We start from the raw sequence: 19,915 nt of genomic DNA, 5'->3' as shown, positions 1-19,915 counted from the left end.
TGATTTAGTAGAGAATAAGGATATCTACATAAGTGCTGTGGGGCTGGAGTATCTGGGAGTTCTTCAGGGATATAAAGCCAGGTGCATAGGCCGATGCGAAGAAGATGACAGATAAGAGAATGAGGACTTCCTCAGGGTGGATAAGCCACTGAATTGCAAACTGCTTGAGGGCAGAGACTGTGCCTCCTAACTATTGCATCCTCCGAGGTACATAGGAGAGTGCCCTTTACACAGTAGGTACTCAGTAAATCGATTGATAACATCCCTCGGTCGGCCCACTCGGGCCTAAATTCCTACCGATTTGGATTATCGGTTGGTTTCATTTTTGGGATCTACCTCTCTTCTCCCCTCCACTGGCAGGGAAAATGAAAAGTGGCCATAGTAAACAGATATTCTAGATATCAGGGCAACAAAAGGGAGATGTGCCGAAGCAGCATAAAAGGCAACTATGGAACAGGTGAGAGGTCAGTTAGACATGAATCTGGGAATCCTCCGTTCGTGTTAGATAATTACAGTCACGTCATTGGCAGAGAATAAGTCCCACGAGGAACAGCCCTGGACGGAAACCGGCCATCCCACAGACCCCTGGAACAGTCAGGGAAGGGGACAAAGAGGAGAATTTGAGCTCATATTATTCTTAAATCCAAGGGACACGGGAGAGAGACGAGCTACCTGGAGAAATCTCCAGGCACACATCAGTAATTTTCTTCCTCCCATACCCTTCTCAAAATCCTGAATCAAAATCCTAATCTCTGCTCCAGTAATGCTCAAAATGGAAATGACGAAAGCCTTCCAGATGGGGAAGGCTGTTTTGGCCCAGTTTACAGGAAACCCTACAAGGAAGCCATTTCATTTGATACAGCTTTTCACAATCCCACGTGACTTCTTTTTAAAGATCAACTAGGAAGAGACATTTTTCTTCTTGAAGTGAGAGCCTAAGGCAACAGAGTTTTTCATGTCCCAATCAGTAGTTCTTAAGAAAAATCCAAATCGTGGGGCTCGAACATGTTTCGTCGTTCAAAGCTACGATGTTGTGATTTTCAGATGACCTCCCCACTGTGCCCTGAAATATTATTCATTTGTCCAAAACATTTAGACTCTGTGTACTTTGACACCAGTACAGCTCCGGGAACAGAGAACACCGACAGAAGAATTCCCCGTTGACTTGATTTGACTTGGATTTCGGTGCTTCTAGCCACGACTGGACCCAAAAACTCTGAGTGCACTCCTTGCCTCTGCAAAGGAGAATGTGGGCACGTAACTTCACAGCCCCTGTACAAAAATAAATGGAATAAGCATTTAGTGTAACCTCTATTCTTCCATACTATCGACCACATGATTCGGTTTGGCCCAGTAATGGACAAGTCACTTCACTTCTCTGTGCCTCAGTTACCTCCTCTGAAAATGGGGATTGAAACTGTGAGCCCCACATAAGACAGGGACTGTGTCCAACTTGATTTGCTTGTAACCGCTCCAGTGCTTAATACATTTGTCTGGAACAGAGTAAGCTCTAAACAAGTACATCATTATTAAAGAGAATGGCTCTGAGAGTCAGAGGGAGTTCTATTCCCGGCCCTACTATTTGCCAGCTGGGTGACCTTGGTCAAGTCTTTGAACTTCTCTGTGACTCAGTTTCCTCATTTGAAAAACAGGGATTAAATGCTTCCTCTCCCGCTCCCTCAGACTGTGATCCCCATGTGGGACAAGGACTGTCACCAATCTGTTTATCCTGTATCAACCACAGTGCTTAGTACGGTGCTTGGCATATAGTAAGTGCTGAACAAATACCACAAATATTATCATTGATGTGTCCCTCGAGATGGTACTGTTGTTTCGGCCTGGTCACCGGAATTCGGGCCTAGACTCCTGGTAACTGTCTCCACGGTGACTTTAGACGTTCCACCCAAAGAAACCGTCCTCGGGAGGGGCTGGAGCCAGTGATTCAATCAATCAATCACATTTACTGAGCGCTTACTGTGTGCAGAGCGCTGTACTAAGCACCTGAGAGAGTACAATATAACAATATAACGGACACCTACCCTATACACAACGAGCTTACAGTCTAGAGGGGGAGACAGACATTATCATAAATAAATAAATTACAGATATAGACATGAGTGCTCTGGAACTGGAAGGGGGGATGAATACAGGGAGCAGTTCAGGGAGAAGCAGAAGGACGTGGAAGAGAAGGAAAAGAGGGCTTAGTCAGAGAAGGCCTCTCGGGCACAGAAGGCAGGTAAATTAGCCAACGTGGAAGTTTTAGCAAGGAGGATGAAAGCCACCAGGGTATGGAGAGATCTTGGACTGGGGGTCTTTTCTTCTCCCTCTGCCAAGGACCCCTCCTCAATGCTTGGTGCAAAACTGGGTCCCCCTGAGTCACACAGAGAAAACCCCGCTCAGCCACGTATTACGTGATTACTGATGCCTGTCTACTTCGTTTGTTTTGTTGTCTGTCTCCTCCCTCTAGACTGTGGGGTAGTAATACGATTTCTAGATTGTGAACCCGGTTCTAGACTGTGAGCCCATTGTTGGGTAGGGATTGTCTCTATCTGTTGCCGAATTGTACTTTCCAAGCTCTTAGTACAGTGGTCTGCACTCAGTAAGCACTCAATGAATATGAATGAAGTTGTGATAACGGACAAGAGTACACACTGCTCAGTCACATCCATGTTCATTCCTAGATATCCAGGAAAATGAAACCTCAAGGCTCTCAGTCAGAAAACCTAGGTTCTAATCCCAATTCCTCCACTTGTCTACTGTGTGGTCTTGGGCAAGCAACTTCACTTCTCTGTACCTCAGTTACCTTATCTGTAAAATGGGGATTAAAATAAATAGATGATAGAGAGATAGATAGATAGATAGATAGATAGATAGATAGATAGATAGATAGATAGATAGATAAATAAAAGGTGGTATTTGTTAAGTGCTTACTATGTGCAAAACACTGTTCTAAGCGCCGGGGGAACAAGGTGATCAGGTTGTCCCACGTGGGGCTCACAGTTTTAATCTCCATTTTACAGATGAGGTAACTGAGGCACAGAGAAGTTAAGTGACTTGCCCAAAGTCACACAGCTGGCAAGTGGCGGAGTCGGGATTCGAACCCATGCACTCTGACTCCCAAGCCCGGGCTCTTTCCACCGTACCACGCTGAGCCCCATGTGGGATAGAATCATTTTGTCTCTATCCCTGTGCTTGGCACCTGACTGTATCATTATTAGTAGTAGTAGTCTATTGTTAAATTTCAGTACAGTTCTGAACAAATATGCTCATCAACACAAAAGGGACCAAAAAAAGTTGGTGCGGGGGTGGGGGGGGATTGGATTATTTCTTCTGACACAGCAGTGTTCTGTGTCTACACAGGCTTCGTTTGTAGGATGAAGATTCCCTAATTTCATAACACCCTTCTAGGTAAATCTAGACAGAAAACACTCATTCTGGGAGAACTGGGTACAAAAGTATCGTGATTAAGGATATTAACCTAAAATTCAACTCAAAGGAAGCAGCCCGGCCTAGTGGGTAAAGTATGAACCTGGAACCTGGAAGATCTGGGTTCTAATCTCAACTCCACAACTTGACTGAGGGGAGATCTTGGGCAAGTCATTTAACTTCTCTGTGCCTCAGTTTCCTTAACTGTGGAATTAAATACCTGTTCTCCCTCCTACTTAGACCGTTGGCCCCATGTGCGACAAAGGTGCGTCTGACTTGATTAACTTATATCTACCCCTTTGCTTAGAAAAGCACTTGACACATAATAAGCACTAAATGCCATAAAAAAAAAATTTATAAGCTAATAAAAAATACCAAAGACATACTGTGGGAACAACACTAATGACTCAATACTATATAGTTCCTGGTCCCATTTTTTTTTAATAAATCTAACTCATCCTCACAACTTCACAGAGAGAAGGTAAGGGAGGAGTATCCTCTCTGCTTCACTAGTAGGGAAACTGAGGCACCACGATTGAAGGGCCAGAAATGCCCCCTTCAAGCCATGCTTTCTCCCTCAAATAGACAGTAATAATAATAATAATAATAATAATGTTGGTATTTGTTAAGCGCTTATTATGTGCCGAGCACTGTTCTAAGCGCTGGGGTAGACATAGGGGAATCAGGTTGTCCCACGTGGGGCTCACAGTCTTAATCCCCATTTTACAGATGAGGGAACTGAGGCACGGAGAAGTTAAGTGACTCGCCCACAGTCACCCAGCCGACAAGTGGCAGAGCTGGGATTCGAACTCATGAGCCCTCACTCCAAAGCCCGTGCTCTTTCCACTGAGCCACGCTGCTTCTCCGCTGACAGTCCCACTCAGAGTCATCCTTACATTTGACTTCTGAGTCTTTGCTATGTCCCAGACCTGGTTTTGCTTCGAAAATGCAATGTGTGCCTACCAGGTGTCTAATATGGTTCTAGACACTTGGATTACATAATACAAAGTCAACACAAATCTCTGCCTTCAAGGAGCTCAGAGCCTGCCACAGAAGCTCACAATTTCAATCATTTTCCCTCTAGATTGTAAGCTTGTTGTGGGCAGGGAATATATCTGTAAAATTGCTATATTGTACTTTCCCAAGGGCTTAGTACAGAGCTCTGACCAAAGTGAGTGCTCAATAAATATGACTGAATGACAATGGGATTTATTCATACCTTACTGGATGTGGAACAATGTATTAAGCGCGTGGGAGAGTACAATACAACAGAGTTGGTAGACAATTTTCCTACCCACAAAGAGCTTACAGTCTAGACGGGGAGAAAGGCATCAATAAGGGTAAATTAGATACGTGCATAACTGCTGTGGAGCTGAGTGTGGGGTGAATTTTGAGGGCTTAAAGGGTACGTATCCAAGGGCACAGACAACGCAGAAGGGAGAGGGATGAGGAGAGAAGAGGGTGTAATTGGGGAAGATGATTAATTATGACATTTGTTAAGCACTTATTCTGTGCAAAGCACTGTTCTAAGCGCTGGGGAGGATACAAGGTGTCAGGGTGTCCCACGTGGGGCTCACGGTCTTCCTCCCCATTTTACATATGAGGTAACTGAGGCACAGAGAAGTTAAGTGACCTTTCCAAAGTCACACAGCTGGCAAGCGGCTGAACCGGGATTTGAACCCATCACCTCTGACTCCCAAGCCCGTGCTCTTTCCACTGAGCCATGCTGCTTCTCTAGTAAATTGATTAGTAAAGTCATATTGATTAGTAAAGTCATTCCTCGAATCAATTTGAGAAGCAGTGTGGCTTAGTGGAGAGAGCATGGGCTTAGAGGTCAGAAGGACCCGGGTTCTAAACCTGGCTCCACCACTCGCCTGCTGTGTGGCCTTGGGCAAGTCACTTCACTTCTCTGGGACTCAGTTAACGCATGTGTACAGTGGAGTTGAAGACTGTGAGCCCCATGCAGGGGATGGATAGTGTCCAACCAGATTATCTTGTATCTACCCCAGCGCTTAATGACACATACTAAGTGCTTAGCAAATACCATGAAAATAAATGTACGGACACTAGAAATACGTGGCAAAGAATACCCAATCCTCCTGCAAATGTTTGGACATCCTGGCTATTTAGCTAAAACCATAGTAGTTGTTTGACACTTTCTTTTGCTCAATCTCTAAACAATTGGGATCTGCGTAGATATTTCTTCTAGGATCTCTGGTCATCAATTTCATATTCTACATGACCCTCTGTGTAAGAGTATGTGGGCTAGCAACCATATGTTCAAATCATTTTTTTTTTTTCCATGACTATACAACTTCAACGTTCTTCTGATTAGCGGGACATATGGTGATGGAATGTAAAAGTCTGCAAGTTCAGGAAGTCTGCCAAAAATGGGATCTCCAATAATCTCTTCTGAAAGTGATTCTGATTTCCACTGCACCCCAGACCTCTCGGTGCCCATAAAACGTCCTGCTTCCCTCACGGCTTAGAGAGCAGATGCAAGTTCTGCTCTCACTCCTGAACTTCACAGGAGAACACAGTTAGGACATTTTAAATCTAAACACAGGTTGTTGTTTTATTTTGTTGCAGGGGGTTTTTTTGTGAAAGATAGGCACAGTGGCTTTTAAGGAGAAGAGTGCAAAATCCAGATCCAGGCCTGTGGCAATCCATCCTCTCGCTTGGCACACGGCCACACGATCCGGTCGGTGTTTCAACCCGATGTGGATCGATCAGCCGATCGTACCCAATGAACGTCTTCTATAGTACTAACGACTGTGGTATTGATTAGGTGCTTATCTTATGCTGATCACCGAGGTCGATGCGATATAATCAGGAGAGACACCGTCCCTGTCTCTAAGGGCTAATGATTCCCCTTTTACCGATGAGGAAACTGAGGCACCGTGAAGTTGCGTGACTTGCTTCAGGGTCACGCAGCAGGCAAATGGCAGAGCGGGGATTAGAACCCCAATCTCCTGGCTTTCAGTCCTGGGATCTTCCCACTGGGTAGTGTATACAACCACTGGAAAAAAACACTCGGGATCCAGAGGACAATTCATTCAATGGGTAAGTGAAGCAAACAAGCCCCAACACCTCCAGCGAAGAAGGAGGTTCGAGAACCCAGTGGGCAAGAGGTTCTGAAGTCTGGCTTCAATTTTTCTTGGAACCTTTCCTACCTCGAGATTCTTCCGCTAGGCTTTATTGTCCACTGGGCAGACTTTCTAAGCCAGATTTTTAGTATTCCTAGCCAAACAAGAAACAATTGTCTTCGGTCCAAATGCAGTCATTTCCAATCAGATGCTGCACATTCTAATCCTTGCAATGTGTGAATAATGTTCTCCTTCCGCGCTCCGATGACGAAAATGGAGCCTCGAACGCTCGCCGTCAAATTCCTCGTGTGGGAAGGCAGAATCCGTCAGGCAGGGTTAATTTTCTGTGTCGCGCCGGAGACTTTTTAATCGACGCTTAAGCCATGAAGGAAGGAGAGCCCTTCACGGCCACCTTTCGTGTCCGGGTCTGGAGTAAGACCCAAAACCCCATATGGGCCACACAAGGCCATAAGCGTTTAGTATGGTGTTCCGCACCCAGTCAACACTAAATAAATGTGACCGAATGAAAGTAACTCCGCGGATGAGGGCCCAACGGGTCTCACGAAAAATAGGAGGTGCTGAGGGCTGAAAGTCTCAATGGGGCTGAGTCAGATATTGAGGACAGAGAACTGCATTAAAGAAAAAAAAAAGTGGGGGGAGGGAGGGTTGGCTCAGGTGTACCCCACTTCGGTTTGGAAGAAAAGGTCAGGGAGTTCTATCAAGGAGCTGTATCCCCAAATTTGCATGTTTCAACTGGATGGCTTAAACATACTTACCTCAAGGGCAGTGGTACTGAGGCGGATTTTTGGAGGATGTTTTGTATTATCAGATCTTAGCTACATTTTTTAAATGAGTCACTCTGAATGCAGGATGAGGCTTCCCACTCATGGACTCAGGGTAAAAAAGCCAGGCAAGTGCCACCTTGTCTCCTTCACAAGTTCATACCTGTTTCAGGACCGAAAAGCCTTAACGTTACGGTTTTCCTCCTACATAGCGCTGCCTCTTTTTTGCTATTTCAGATGGGTAGCTTTATCGTCTCCTGCAACTGTCAGTGAAGAGGCGAGTTTCAGAAGCTAGTGACTCATCACCATATTTACATGGTGCAAGGTATTGCTTTGAGCATAAATGCCATGTTTATGTTTTTCTTACCTACATCAGAGTTCGGTGTGGTTGGCTGGATTCTGTCTGTTCCCGAGACTCGCTTAGCTAGCAGCCGATACCCTTTGGTTGGTCTTGGAAGCATCTGGGACCTGCCGGATTGATCTGCGCATGCCAGAAAGACTGCTGCAATTATCGAAAATGATCACGGCCTAATTGTGAAATCGAATGGAGGAGGCAATCCAGATCTGTTCCCAGGTTGAGGGCAAACACTTTTCCAGACCATTCTCCAGTTGCGCAAACACGAGGTTTCAAGTAAAGCAGATTGCTACTAAATCATACTACTGTTTTGCTTCCGTTCCGGCTAATTAAAGATCGACGCAAATGAGCCCTCACTTTGTTGCCGGCGACCAGAAGATACAGTGACAACACTTCTATCAAGAGAGTTCACAACAAAACCTGCATTATGAGCAAATAAATTATGGGAGCAGAATGGGATAAGTTAGAAAATAAACTATGCCCAACTCAGGAAATGTTAGAATTAAAGCGGCTGCCCAAATCTTAATGTTGCCATTTTTCAAAATCAGGGCACATACTTAATACGAAAACATGAACAGGAAACACTCCTTATGCACATCACTGCCCAGTGTATATGGCCACAGAAAACATAACGTTGACACATCCTGAAAGCAGACTGCTTAGCCCTGAAATCTCTGTCAAAGAATAACCCTTGCGTTACACGTTAGCATTTTTAAAAAATCCTTTGCGGTAACCAGAGAAAATCACGGCACTACTGTGTGCAAAATCACCGTTTTATATGGTAAATGTCCTTCGCTTTTAATAATGCCGAACCAGTATTATTCCCATGTGATTTGATTTTTCTCTTTCAATAAGAACTACAGTTCACGTTTTCAAGAACACGTTCAGCTACTCGATATGCAAGCACACATCTTTTCCAGTTGAATGGCCAGTGTAGTCAACAAATCAATGAAGCAAAACTGCTTCTCTTCTCCAAATAAAGCTCCTCCTTTGAGACAGGCTACGTGAAGACTGTTAATCGTGACAACATAAAAATAAGAAAAGACACCTGTTTCGCTCATATACACTTTCATGCCCTTTATCTGCAACTAATGAGAACTGGCCTTCTAGGTCATTTATTACAAAAGATGTTTTCAACGGATGTCAGGGAATTCAACCGCAAGCAAAAGAACAGTACATATCCAAAAGGAGGAAACCTATCCGTATTAAATATTATGTACTTATTATGTTATATCATTAAATACTATTAAATGCTAAATGAAAGGCTGCAATTTCCTAAAACATCTACACTAACTTGAAGCTGATTGGGGCTGGATCATTTAAAGGTTGACGACGATTTACCCTATACTTTTATATAAACCATTCTGGGAGAAAAGAAGAAACACTCGTTCTGTTTTATAACAACCTCATTTAGGTTTGTATGCCCATAATCAGCAAAGAATAAAATCATTAAATACCATTTAGCCACAAAACATAATACATCAAAAGGACTGATGAAGAGCGGTGGAAAGAAATAAACACGACCCTTTTGGTCATCCCCAAAGGATTTTTCATTTTGTAAAAAAGTAGAATATTGATCCTTTTGCCAGGATATGGTCAGCATAATAAATGCAGTGTGGTTTGGGACTGTTTGTATTGCTTATGTAAATCTAGTTAAAATATGTTACTGCTGGCATCTGCAATCACTTTAATAGTTTGTGTAGGTCTGCACACGCACCACAGGTTTGGGTGGGCTCAACAAGTTTGTGCCACAAAAGTACAATACCTCTTTGTTAAGTGGATGTTTACAAACTTATCAAACCAAACACTGAGAGGAGTTTTGAGGTTAATGCCGCCAACATACCAACACTAGCACCAGGTTAAACCAGGGAAAGGAGAAACAGTGTGGCCAAGTGGAGAGAGCACAGGCCTGGGAGTCAGAAAGACCTGGGATAATAATAATGATGGCATCTGTTATGTGCTACTATGTGCCAAGCACTGTTCTAAGCACTGGGGTAGATAAAACGTATTCAGGTTGTCCCACATGGGGCTCACAGTCTTAATCTCCATTTTACAGATGAGGTAACTGAGGCACAGAAAACTTAAGTGACTTGCCCAGAGTCACACAGCTAAGTGGCAGAGCTGGGATCAAAACCCACAACCTCTGACTCCCAAGCCCAGGTTCTTTTAATCCCGGCTCCGCCACTTGTATGCTGTGCGACCTTGGGCAAGTCACTTCACTTCTCTGGGCTTCGGTTCCCTCATCTATAAAACGGGGATAAAGACCGCAAGCCCCATGTGGGATGTGGACCGGGTCCAACTCGATTACCTTGTATCTACCCCAAGGCTTAGAACAGTGCCTGGCACATAATAAGTGCTTAACAATGCCAGTATAAAGGAAAAAAAGACTCCTTCCCTGAGAGGCCTTTCAAACCAACCTACTTTGAAAGAGAGAACTCCCTGACATTCATTGGGCTAAGAGAGCTTTTATTTGGGATGCCATAAATATATCGTGGAAGAGTGGAAGAGAAATTAAGTGATAGTTGACCATGTGTAAAACTGCTAGGACCAAAAGCCATAGAATATATGAAAACATTCTCCAGCAATAAATTGACTCCCTTCATTCTTTCCTCCTCTTTCCCTCCCTCTGTCTCCTTCCCTTTACATATCCTTCCACCGGCCTCAGCTTCTCCCTTGCTTTTTCCAGCCTTTTTCTCTCTGGGCTTGGAAGACCTGCTCCCTCAAAGTAATAATAATAATGTTGGTATTTGTTAAGCGCTTACTATGTGCAGAGCACTGTTCTAAGCGCTGGGGTAGACACAGGGGAATCAGGTTGTCCCAGGTGGGGCTCACAGTTTTAATCCCCATTTTACAGATGAGGTAACTGAGGCCCAGAGAAGTGAAGTGACTCGCCCACAGTCACACAGCTGACAAGTGGCAGAGCTGGGATTTGAACCCAAGACCTCTGACTCCAAAGCCCATGCTCTTTCCACTGAGCCACGCTGCTCCTGAGAGAAGAACTGTCTCATTTTGGACTCCGGAGAAATAGGTTGCAACCTTTACCAGTAGTTCTATCAACAAAACGCCTCCTGTTGTTTCAGTTTTTCACTGTGGAGATGAAATCTAAAGATCTTAAATTGATCAGGATTTGTGACGTTGGGTGCCCACAACTAAGATTTTTCACATGTAATGCCTCTGGGGAAGGTGGAACTTCCCCTTGGATCCCTGAGGCAGCCCATTTGGAAAAGTGACTTTATAACCACTACTGTTCATTCATTCACTCATTCAGTCGTATTTATCGAGCGCTTACTGTGTGCAGAGAGCACTGTACTAAGCGCTTGGAATGTACAATTCGGCAACAGATAGAGACAATCGCCGCCCACCAACGGGCTCACAGTCTAAACGGGGGAGCTCACCTAGAAAGGAAGAGGCATTGATCGTTTTCTCCGTTGGCAACTGTTAATAGAGTACACAACTCCACTTCCCCATGGCCTTCATCAAAATAAATACTGGATTGGACGGCCTTAAAGATTTAAATCCTCAAAGACACACATCCAAAGAGCTAGTCCGCAAGGTCTATTAATCCATACCAAGTTGCCTGTTAGGCAAAATGTCCAGCAGTTAAAAAAAAAAGACGAATCTTGAATCTTTAGTGGATACTGCCTGCATCTTAATCTTCCTGACTTATTTTCAATCTACAGTTCCATCCAGCTCTGCCACTTGCCAGCTGTGTGAGCTTAAGCAAGTGGCTTAACTTCTTTGGGGCTCAGTGACCTAATCTGTAAAATGAGGATTTAGACTGGGAGCCCTATGTGGGACAGGGGCTGTGTCCAGCCTGATTATCTTGTATCTACCCTCACATTTAGTACAGTGCCTGGCACATAGTAAGCACTAAACAAATACCATTATCATTATTATTATTATTATTAATGTTGTACTCTCCCAAGTACTTAGTATAGTGCTCTGCATTCAGGGAACACTCAATAAATACGACTGAATGAATGAACACTTAGCACACAGTAAGCACTTTTTAAAAATTATTATTATTATTACTTTGGGAATATCTTGGATTTGGGGAGAAAAAGCAACCGGGCTGAGGTACAGCTTCCATGTCTATTGTACTTTCCCAAGAACTTAATGCGGCACAATAAAGGCTCAAGAAATACCACTGATTGAGTGACTGGAATTTTAACCATACCACATTCACTCCGCCACTGGTTGATCTGAACTCTGGGGCCAGGGGCCACTGGTTTGTAGACCCACAGACCAGTATTAGAGTGGGAAAACACCATGAGGAGTGTGTGTGCGAGTGAAGCACTTAGTACAGTGCTCTGCACACAGTAAATACGCAATAATTATGAATGAATGAATGAAAGTCTGACCAAATTGACTAGACCGGAACCTTCGACTCGGACACAGTAGTATTAACACATGATCCTACAGAACAGACTTTTCTGCTCCATCTTCCATTCACAGACCTCTGAACTGAGGGCGGGGGTGGCAGGACATTTATCTTTATGCCGTAAACACAATAATGAAAGAGCTCTAGGCTTTCCAAAAACCTACTCTGAAATAGTAATAAAAAATGCAATCACGGAGGCTGATTAAATCCAAATCAATCCATCAATCATTTACTGACATTTATGCCGAGCCTACTGAATGTGAAGCACTGTCAGGAAAACCAGGGTTGGAAAAAGTTTCAAGGAGAAAGGGGTGGTGCACAGTGTCAAAGGCAGCTGAGGAGGATTAGGATGGAGTGGAGGCCGTTCGATTTGGTGAGAAGGTCATCGGTTACTTCGGAGAGGGCTGTTTCCAGTGAAGGGGGAAGAAGCCAGATTGGAGGGGATCAAGGAGAGAATTGGAAGCGAGGAAGTGGAGATCGTGGGTGTAAATGACTCCAGAAGTTTGGTAGGAAAGGTAGGAGGGAGATGGGGCATAACTGGAGGGAGTCATGGGGTCAAGGGAGGGTTATTTTAGGATGGGGAATACCAAGGCATGTTTAAAAGCAATGGGCAAGAAACTTGGGTAGGAGGGAGAGATTATGTAACCTCCCAGGTCAGCACTCAATAAATGCAACTGATTGATGGATTGAGTGCCTTAAAGCCGACAGTAAGATGTTTCTGTTTGACACAGAAGTGGGGGCAGTAAATACTATTGAATGAATGAATGAATGCATCACTTCTGGAGGTTTTGACAAGTTAGGAGGCGTGGACTGAACCTTCTTTTTAGAAAAATGATCCAGGCAGCAGAGTGAAGTATGATCTAGAGAAGTGACAGACAGGAGACGGGGAGGTCACCGAGCAGGTTGATGCAATAGTCAAGGCGCGATATGATAAGTGCTTGGATCGGCACGGTGGCAATTTGGATGGAGAAGAAGAGGCAGATTCTAGAGATGTCACGAAGGTAAAACCGATGGGACTTGGTGGCCGAGATGATGTGGCACCAGTCTCAACTGGGGTGGAAGGAGCTGATGATGGACAGGCTATAAGCAACGATTCTTTCCGAGAATTCCCTGCTGCAACTCCGATTGCCATTACCCATTACCTCCCCTCAAACAATCAATCAAGGATGGTATTTCCTGATTTCCCAATGGGCCGGAGCACTGAACAGCGTGGCTCAGTGGAAAGAGCACAGGCTTTGGAGTCAGAGGTCATGAGTTCGAATCCCGGCTCTGCCACTTGTCAGCTGTGTGACTGTGGGCAGGTCACTTAACTTCTCTGGGCCTCAGTTACCTCATCTGTAAAATGGGGATGAAGACTGTGAGCCCCACGTGGGACAACCCTGATTCCCCTGTGTCTACCCCAGCGCTTAGAATAGTGCTGGGCACATAGTAAGCGCTTAACAAATACCAACATTATTACTGAACCGAGAGTTGGAATAAGTCAAATAAAAGTAAAAGACACAGTTCCTGCTTCTACAATCTAAATGGGACAAAAAGATGCAAAATATTTTCACACAGTGTGAGCAAGAGAAAGAACGAACCTACAACTATTCATAGGAGAAGTACGGTGGGATTCGATAGAAAAACAAGAATGAATGAACTCAAGTTCAAAGACAGACGCCTGATGCTCTGGGGAAGAAGGAAATTCATCAGGAATGGTAGAGAGGTGAGGATTTAAGGAAAGGTCCATCTTATTGAGAAGAGGAAGTAGAATAAGCAGATAAGAATATGAGAGATAATAATGGTGGTATTTGTTAAGCGCTTACTATGTGCCGAGCACTGTTCTAAGCGCCGGGGGAGATACAGGGTAATCAGGTTGTCCCACGTGAGGCTCACAGTTAATCCCCATTTTACAGATGAGGGAACTGAGGCACAGAGAAGTTAAGTGACCTGCCCAAAGTCACACAACTGACAAGTGGCAGAGCAGGGATTCGAACCCATGACCTCTGGTCCCCAAGCCCGTGCTCTTTCCACCGAGCCACGCTGCTTCTCGTTGTAACCGGATCAGACCAGTGCTCCACCCGACCCATTATCCTGTCTCCCCAGTGGCAACAGGATGCCCGGAGTAAGCACCACGGGACAGCTAGGCCGACCCAGGGGCCAAGTAGGGCATGAGCTGGTTGGTTTTTGCCGATGCCTTTTCATGCAGATCTGCCGCTGTCATTTTCGGTTTCCAGAGCCGTTATTTCACCCCAAAAGTCCTAATCCCGGCTCCGCCACCCATCTGCTGTGTGACCTCGGGCAAGTCACTTCACTTCTCTGTGTCTTGGTTACCTCATCTGGAAAATGGGGATTGAGACTGTGAGCCCCACATGGGACAGGGACTGTGTCTAACCCCATTTGCTTCTACCCACCCCGGCGCTTAGGACAGTGCCTGGCACACAGGAAACGATGAACAAATACCATAATTATTATTATTCAGTATGGGCTGATTGTAACCTTCTTGAACTCTATCAGTAATGGAAAAGGGACGCACTGTCTAAACATCCCTAAATCCCGCTCTATCCCTAACACGGCACTTATTTACATATCAAAAAATGATATTGTAAACTATTTCTTTATTTAATGTCTATTCTTCCCCTTAGGCTGGCAGCTCACTGTGGGCAGCGGACGTGTCCACCAACTCTGCTGCACTGTACTCTTCCAAGCGCTCAGTACGGTGCTAATCACACGCTAAGCATTCAGTAAATACGACTGATTGAATGACTGAACTTCCCACCAGCGCTTCATCGTGAAACGATCTTCTTTGAATTTATCCAGTGCCTCTTGAACCTGCTGATGAATATCTCTGCCTGTAAAGTTTCCCCTAAAGTGGATTCCATATGGTTGCTATAGAATTTAAGAGGTGACTCTTTTAGTTTGTTTTCAGGGGGAAGCAGAGTTGACCTAGTGAATAGAGCCCGGGCCTGGGAGTCAGAAGGACCTGGGATCTAATCCCGACTCTACCACTTGTCTGTTGTGTGACCTGGGGCAAGTCACTTCATTTCTCTGGGCCTCAGCTACCTCATCTGTAAAATGGGGGTGAGACTGTGAGCCGCCTCAAGTGGGACAGGGATTGTGTCCAACCTGAACACCTTGTATCTACCCCAGCGCTTAGAACAGTGCTTGGCACATAGTAAGCACTGATTAAATACTATTGTTATTATTATTATTATTATTATTGTCTGCTGTGTGACACTGGGCACATCACTTCACTTCTCTGTGTCTCACTTACTTCATCTGTAAAATGAGGATGATGATGAGCCCTCTGTAGGACAGGGACTGCGTCCAACCTGATTAGCTTCTATCTACCCCAGCGCTTAGAACAGTGCTTGACAGATAAGCACTTAAATACCATTATTATTATTATTATCGATTTTATTTTAAACCTACCACCCTCAGGTTTTGCTGAGTACCCCCTCAATCAGGTACTGAGCAATCTCCCTCCAAATCTCCTCAGTGACTCTGTAACAATTCATCACCCCCTCCTCTAAGGCTGAACCTTTCAATCAATCAATGATATTGATTGAGCGCTTATAGTGTGCATAGCACTGTACTAAATGCTTGGCAGAGTACAGAGCCCCACGTGGGACAACCCGATCACCTTGTATCCCCCCAGCACTTAGAACAGTGCTTTACACATAGTACGTGTTTAACAAATATCACCATTATTATTATTAATACAGTACAAAGGAGTTGGGAGACACAATCCCAGTCCACAAAAAGCTTACAGTCTAAAGTCTGAAGAGTCCATTTTCGGTCTTTCCACATAACAGAAAAGCAGAGGGGCTTAGTGGAAAGAGCAAGGGTTGGGAGACAGAGGTCTTGGGTTCTAATTCAGGCTCCACCACTTGTCTGCTGTGTGACCTTCGGCATGTCACTTCACTTCTCTGTGCCTCAATTCCCTCATCTGTAAAATGGGGATTAAGACTGTGAGCCCCACATGGGAACAACCTGATTACCTTATATCTATTCCAGAGCTTAGAACAGTGCTTGGCACAATGTAAGTGCCTAACAAATACCGTTATAATTATTATTATAACACTAGTCAAGATTAGTACAGTGCTCTGCATACAGTAAGCGCTCAATAAATACCACTGATTGATATATGAAGGTTCTTTTTTTTTTCTTTCTTAACCTGATGAGTGCTTTCACCAGTGTGGTGGAGGGGGAGACAAAGAGACATTCATTACCAGTGGGTTTCCTCGGCGTAGACGTTAGCCTCTTACAGCTGTCTTGCACCATGACACACTGCAGTGTTTATTTAAGGAACATCAGGCGATCTCTTCTTCCCAGGTTCAAGTGCTTACCTGGCACCGGGCCGTTATTTCTCCTAACACAGCCGTGGGTGGTCCCTTCTGAACGTCCCAAGGCCAAGTGGTGATCTACAACTGGCAGGCTTTCAAGTTGTTAGCGGTCAGCGCGACCACAAGCAGCGGAGTGAGTTGTTTGGAAGGAAATGCCCACTATGCAAAACCTGGTGGCAAGCCTGGAGGAGATTCTTGAGAATCGTTGACCCAGATCAGCTGTTTATGCTGATCCAGATGGACCAATTTCCCGGAGCACGAGAAGTCGCTCTGGAGTCTGTAACCAGGGCTCTTCTCTCCGACAGCAGACCCCAACCCTGAAGGGCGTTGAAAATTTGGACACTTAAACCCTTAACTCATTTGCTTGGAATGGGTCTGTAGGGTTTGAGGAATGTGAACCCTTTCGAGGGCAGCGAGGCAGCGGCGGGTACTTGAGGGATAACCGGCAGTCTACCTAGCCAACATGGACGGGAAAACCAGAGCGTGGAAAGTGTCTGAAACAGGCTTGCATTTCTCTTGTTTAGAATTTAACCGAGCACATCTTTGTTTAGCTGACACCTCATGGATAATGTCTGGGTCCCGGGTTTCCTAGCTGACATGTAAATATATGTCAACATTTTGATTTATAGGACTTGCTCATCTATTTACATACACACCCAACCCACCCACCCATTCCCAAATAGCAGTTCCCTGGATCTGGGAAACTGAATCTGCAACAGGGACAAAAGTTTGGGGACAAAGTATATAGACAGATAATCTAGGGCCCTCCACTTCTCTGGAGGAACTTGTGGAATCTAAATAATAGGTACACAGAGTCCTAGGTGGGTCTTCTAGGACTTAAGGGAAGATAAGCCCTTCCAGAATTCAGATCCAAACTGTTTTCCTCCTGAGAAAGGAAATGTTCACATTGGAAGATCACTTCCAGGTCAGAGTTTGGAGATGTAAGAATTATTCCAGGACCCTCTCATCCACCCGGCTCTTTCCCTCCTCCACAGTCCTCTCATTGAATGGAGTCAGTCACCTTCAAAGCCAAAGGCCTCACTTAGGGTTTGGCCTTCGTCACTGACCTTTTAGATTTCATCTAGTGGCCACCAAGAATGTAACAAATAGACAACCCAGAAACAGACATGAATCGGGGACAACGTGAGAGGCTGCCTTCTGTCAGTCGGAGGGTGAGACATGGGATTTGCCACACTTTTCCCCAGTCCAAATGAAGTGTTGAAATAGTTGGGGAAAAAAAAATGATCAAAACACTGTCTACTTAATGTTTTTGGTTCTAGTTGTACCAAATTGACCATACTTGTGTTATTATGATGGATTGCTACACCAGTTCAGATGTTTTCCCCCCTCAAGCCACAACCATGCCTGCAAACAAAAATGCCTCGGTCTATGTGGATCATGTCAGGTGGCATCCACATGCTAGACAAACAACGTAAAATCGGGTAACAGACGGGAAACTGAGTGACGCTTTTGTGGTCAACGTGCACTTTTTCTGACCGCTGAACTTATCTCGCTAACGTCAAAACTATTGTTTCCATTCGAGAAATTAAAGAACTGACAATCACAAGGATGCACGTACCCTTAATAATCGATTCTGCTGCATACAGATCGCGTTTGAAGGTCACCTAAGGGACAGATAAACCTTGTTAGATTTAACAGAGCAGGAAGGAATGTGAAACCAATAAAACAGTGCCCTGAAGGACATTCTTGTTGCTGGGAGGACTCTAAACAAATGATACTGTCAATTCTTTAATTAAAATATGAATACTATGGACAATTTAAGGAAAATAATATTTAGATTTGTGTAAAAGAGGATTGTGTTGTCTAGGCTTTTGGAAGATTTCTGGATTTGTGTGGTAGTAATCAAGGTATGTCTATTAATGAATGTCTTTCTAAAAAAAAAAAAAAGTCCCACAAACCCTGGAAAATTATCTCTTGCTTTCACTGGCCAGATACTCTGGAGGCCATGGGTTCCATATTGGTTATTTAATAGAAAGTTCTAATGACAGAGATATATGTTGCTAGTCAAATTAGAACAAAATCATTAAATTACTTGTTTAATTGAAATCAAATGTCTTTAAACTATCAATCCGTACTGAAAGCCATTTCTCATTTCATTCTTAACCTTGGACTATCACATAAGACTTAATTACGTCTATAAAAATGAAAACCACTAACCTCTAAGGTATTCTTTAAACTGTACTAAAACAGAACTAAGCATGTAGGGTACCTGAAACTGCATAAGAACTCTGTGGGTGTTTTATTTAAAACATATATTAATATTTACTTATATAAAGAGAAGCAGTGTTGCTTACTGGACAGCGCTTGGGCCTAGGAATCAGAAGGACTTGGATGCTAATCCTGGCTCTTACACTTGTCTGCTGTGTGACCCTGGGCAAATCACTTCTCTTCTCAGTGCCTCAGTTTCCTTCTCTGTAATATGGGGACTAAGACTGTGAGCCCCATGCGGGACAGGGACTGTGTCCATCCCGATTTGCTTGTATCCACCCCAGGGCTTAGTACAGTGCCTGGGATAAAATAACTGCTTAACAAATACCACCATAATTATTATTGTTATTATTATTACATGGCTTGGGTTGCACCACGGATGGCCATGAAGAAATATGTCAATTTCTAACCCCAGGCCAGAATAGGACCACCAGTCTGGGCATTGAGGTTGGAAAAATGCCCAGAAGAAGCACGAGCAAGCAGCGTGGCTCAGTGGAAAGAGCACGGGCTTTGGAGTCAGGGCTCATGAGTTCGAATCCCAGCTCTGCCACTTGTCGGCTGTGTGACTGTGGGCAAGTCACTTAACTTCTCTGTGCCTCAGTTCCCTCATCTGTAAAATGGGGATTAAGACTGTGAGCCCCACGTGGGACAACCTGATTCCCCTATGTCTACCCCAGCGCTTAGAACAGTGCTCGGCACATAGTAAGCGCTTAACAAATACCAACATTAACATTAAAAATCCATCACCCCTCCCATGATCCACCATCTTCCGGACCAGAAGACATGTCAACCTATTCTGACTTTTACGATAGAACTGTTTCTTTGTCAGATTCAGGTTCAGTGCAAACCGTTCACCAAACTGTCCCTCGACTGACTTCTGGTAATCAGGCCCTGGCCCAGGTGGGATGCAAAAATTGCATTTATAATGGTGGAGATTCAGCTACAACCCAGGTAGAACTCTCAATCGGTTCTTTCAAAGTAGAGTGTGAGGCAAAAGAGTAGTGACAAAGAGTACTTTCCCATAGGAAGTAAGGAAAAGTACATTAAGGCAGTCCTAGGGTTCAAAAAATAGACCAAATATAAATAGACCCATACCCCGCCTAGAGGATTCTGGGAAAGCAAGTGATCTGGGGGGCTTGCCCATTGTCTTGGGCCTGTTCTAGAGGGGACTTAGGTTGGTCCAGAGACACTTGACACAGAGCAGAACCAAGCTTTTGTGTATGTGCATATATCTGTAATTGATTTGTTCATTCATCTCTTTATTTATAGTAATGTCTGTCTCCCCATCTAGACAGTGAACTCATTGTGGGCAGGAATGTGTCTGTTTGTTG

The 19,915-nt window shown here is 44.4% G+C and overlaps 1 protein-coding gene across 2 annotated transcripts in view; it reads right to left on the bottom strand.

Moving 5' to 3' along the window:
- CRPPA (CDP-L-ribitol pyrophosphorylase A) overlaps window positions 1-19,915 on the bottom strand; it is a 322,588-nt gene that overhangs the window by 182,389 nt on the left and 120,284 nt on the right. For both annotated transcript variants that reach the window (XM_029071083.2, XM_039912943.1), the window contains one exon: window positions 17,935-17,980. In XM_029071083.2, coding sequence (XP_028926916.1) covers window positions 17,935-17,980 — 46 coding nt within the window. The remainder of the gene's footprint in view (window positions 1-17,934; window positions 17,981-19,915) is intronic.

Source organism: Ornithorhynchus anatinus, chromosome 8, assembly GCF_004115215.2.
Source record: "Ornithorhynchus anatinus isolate Pmale09 chromosome 8, mOrnAna1.pri.v4, whole genome shotgun sequence".
In the NCBI taxonomy this organism is placed as follows: Eukaryota; Metazoa; Chordata; class Mammalia; order Monotremata; family Ornithorhynchidae; genus Ornithorhynchus; species Ornithorhynchus anatinus.
The sequence above is the reverse complement of the archived record's forward strand: the minus strand, read 5'-3'. Positions and strand labels throughout refer to the sequence as shown.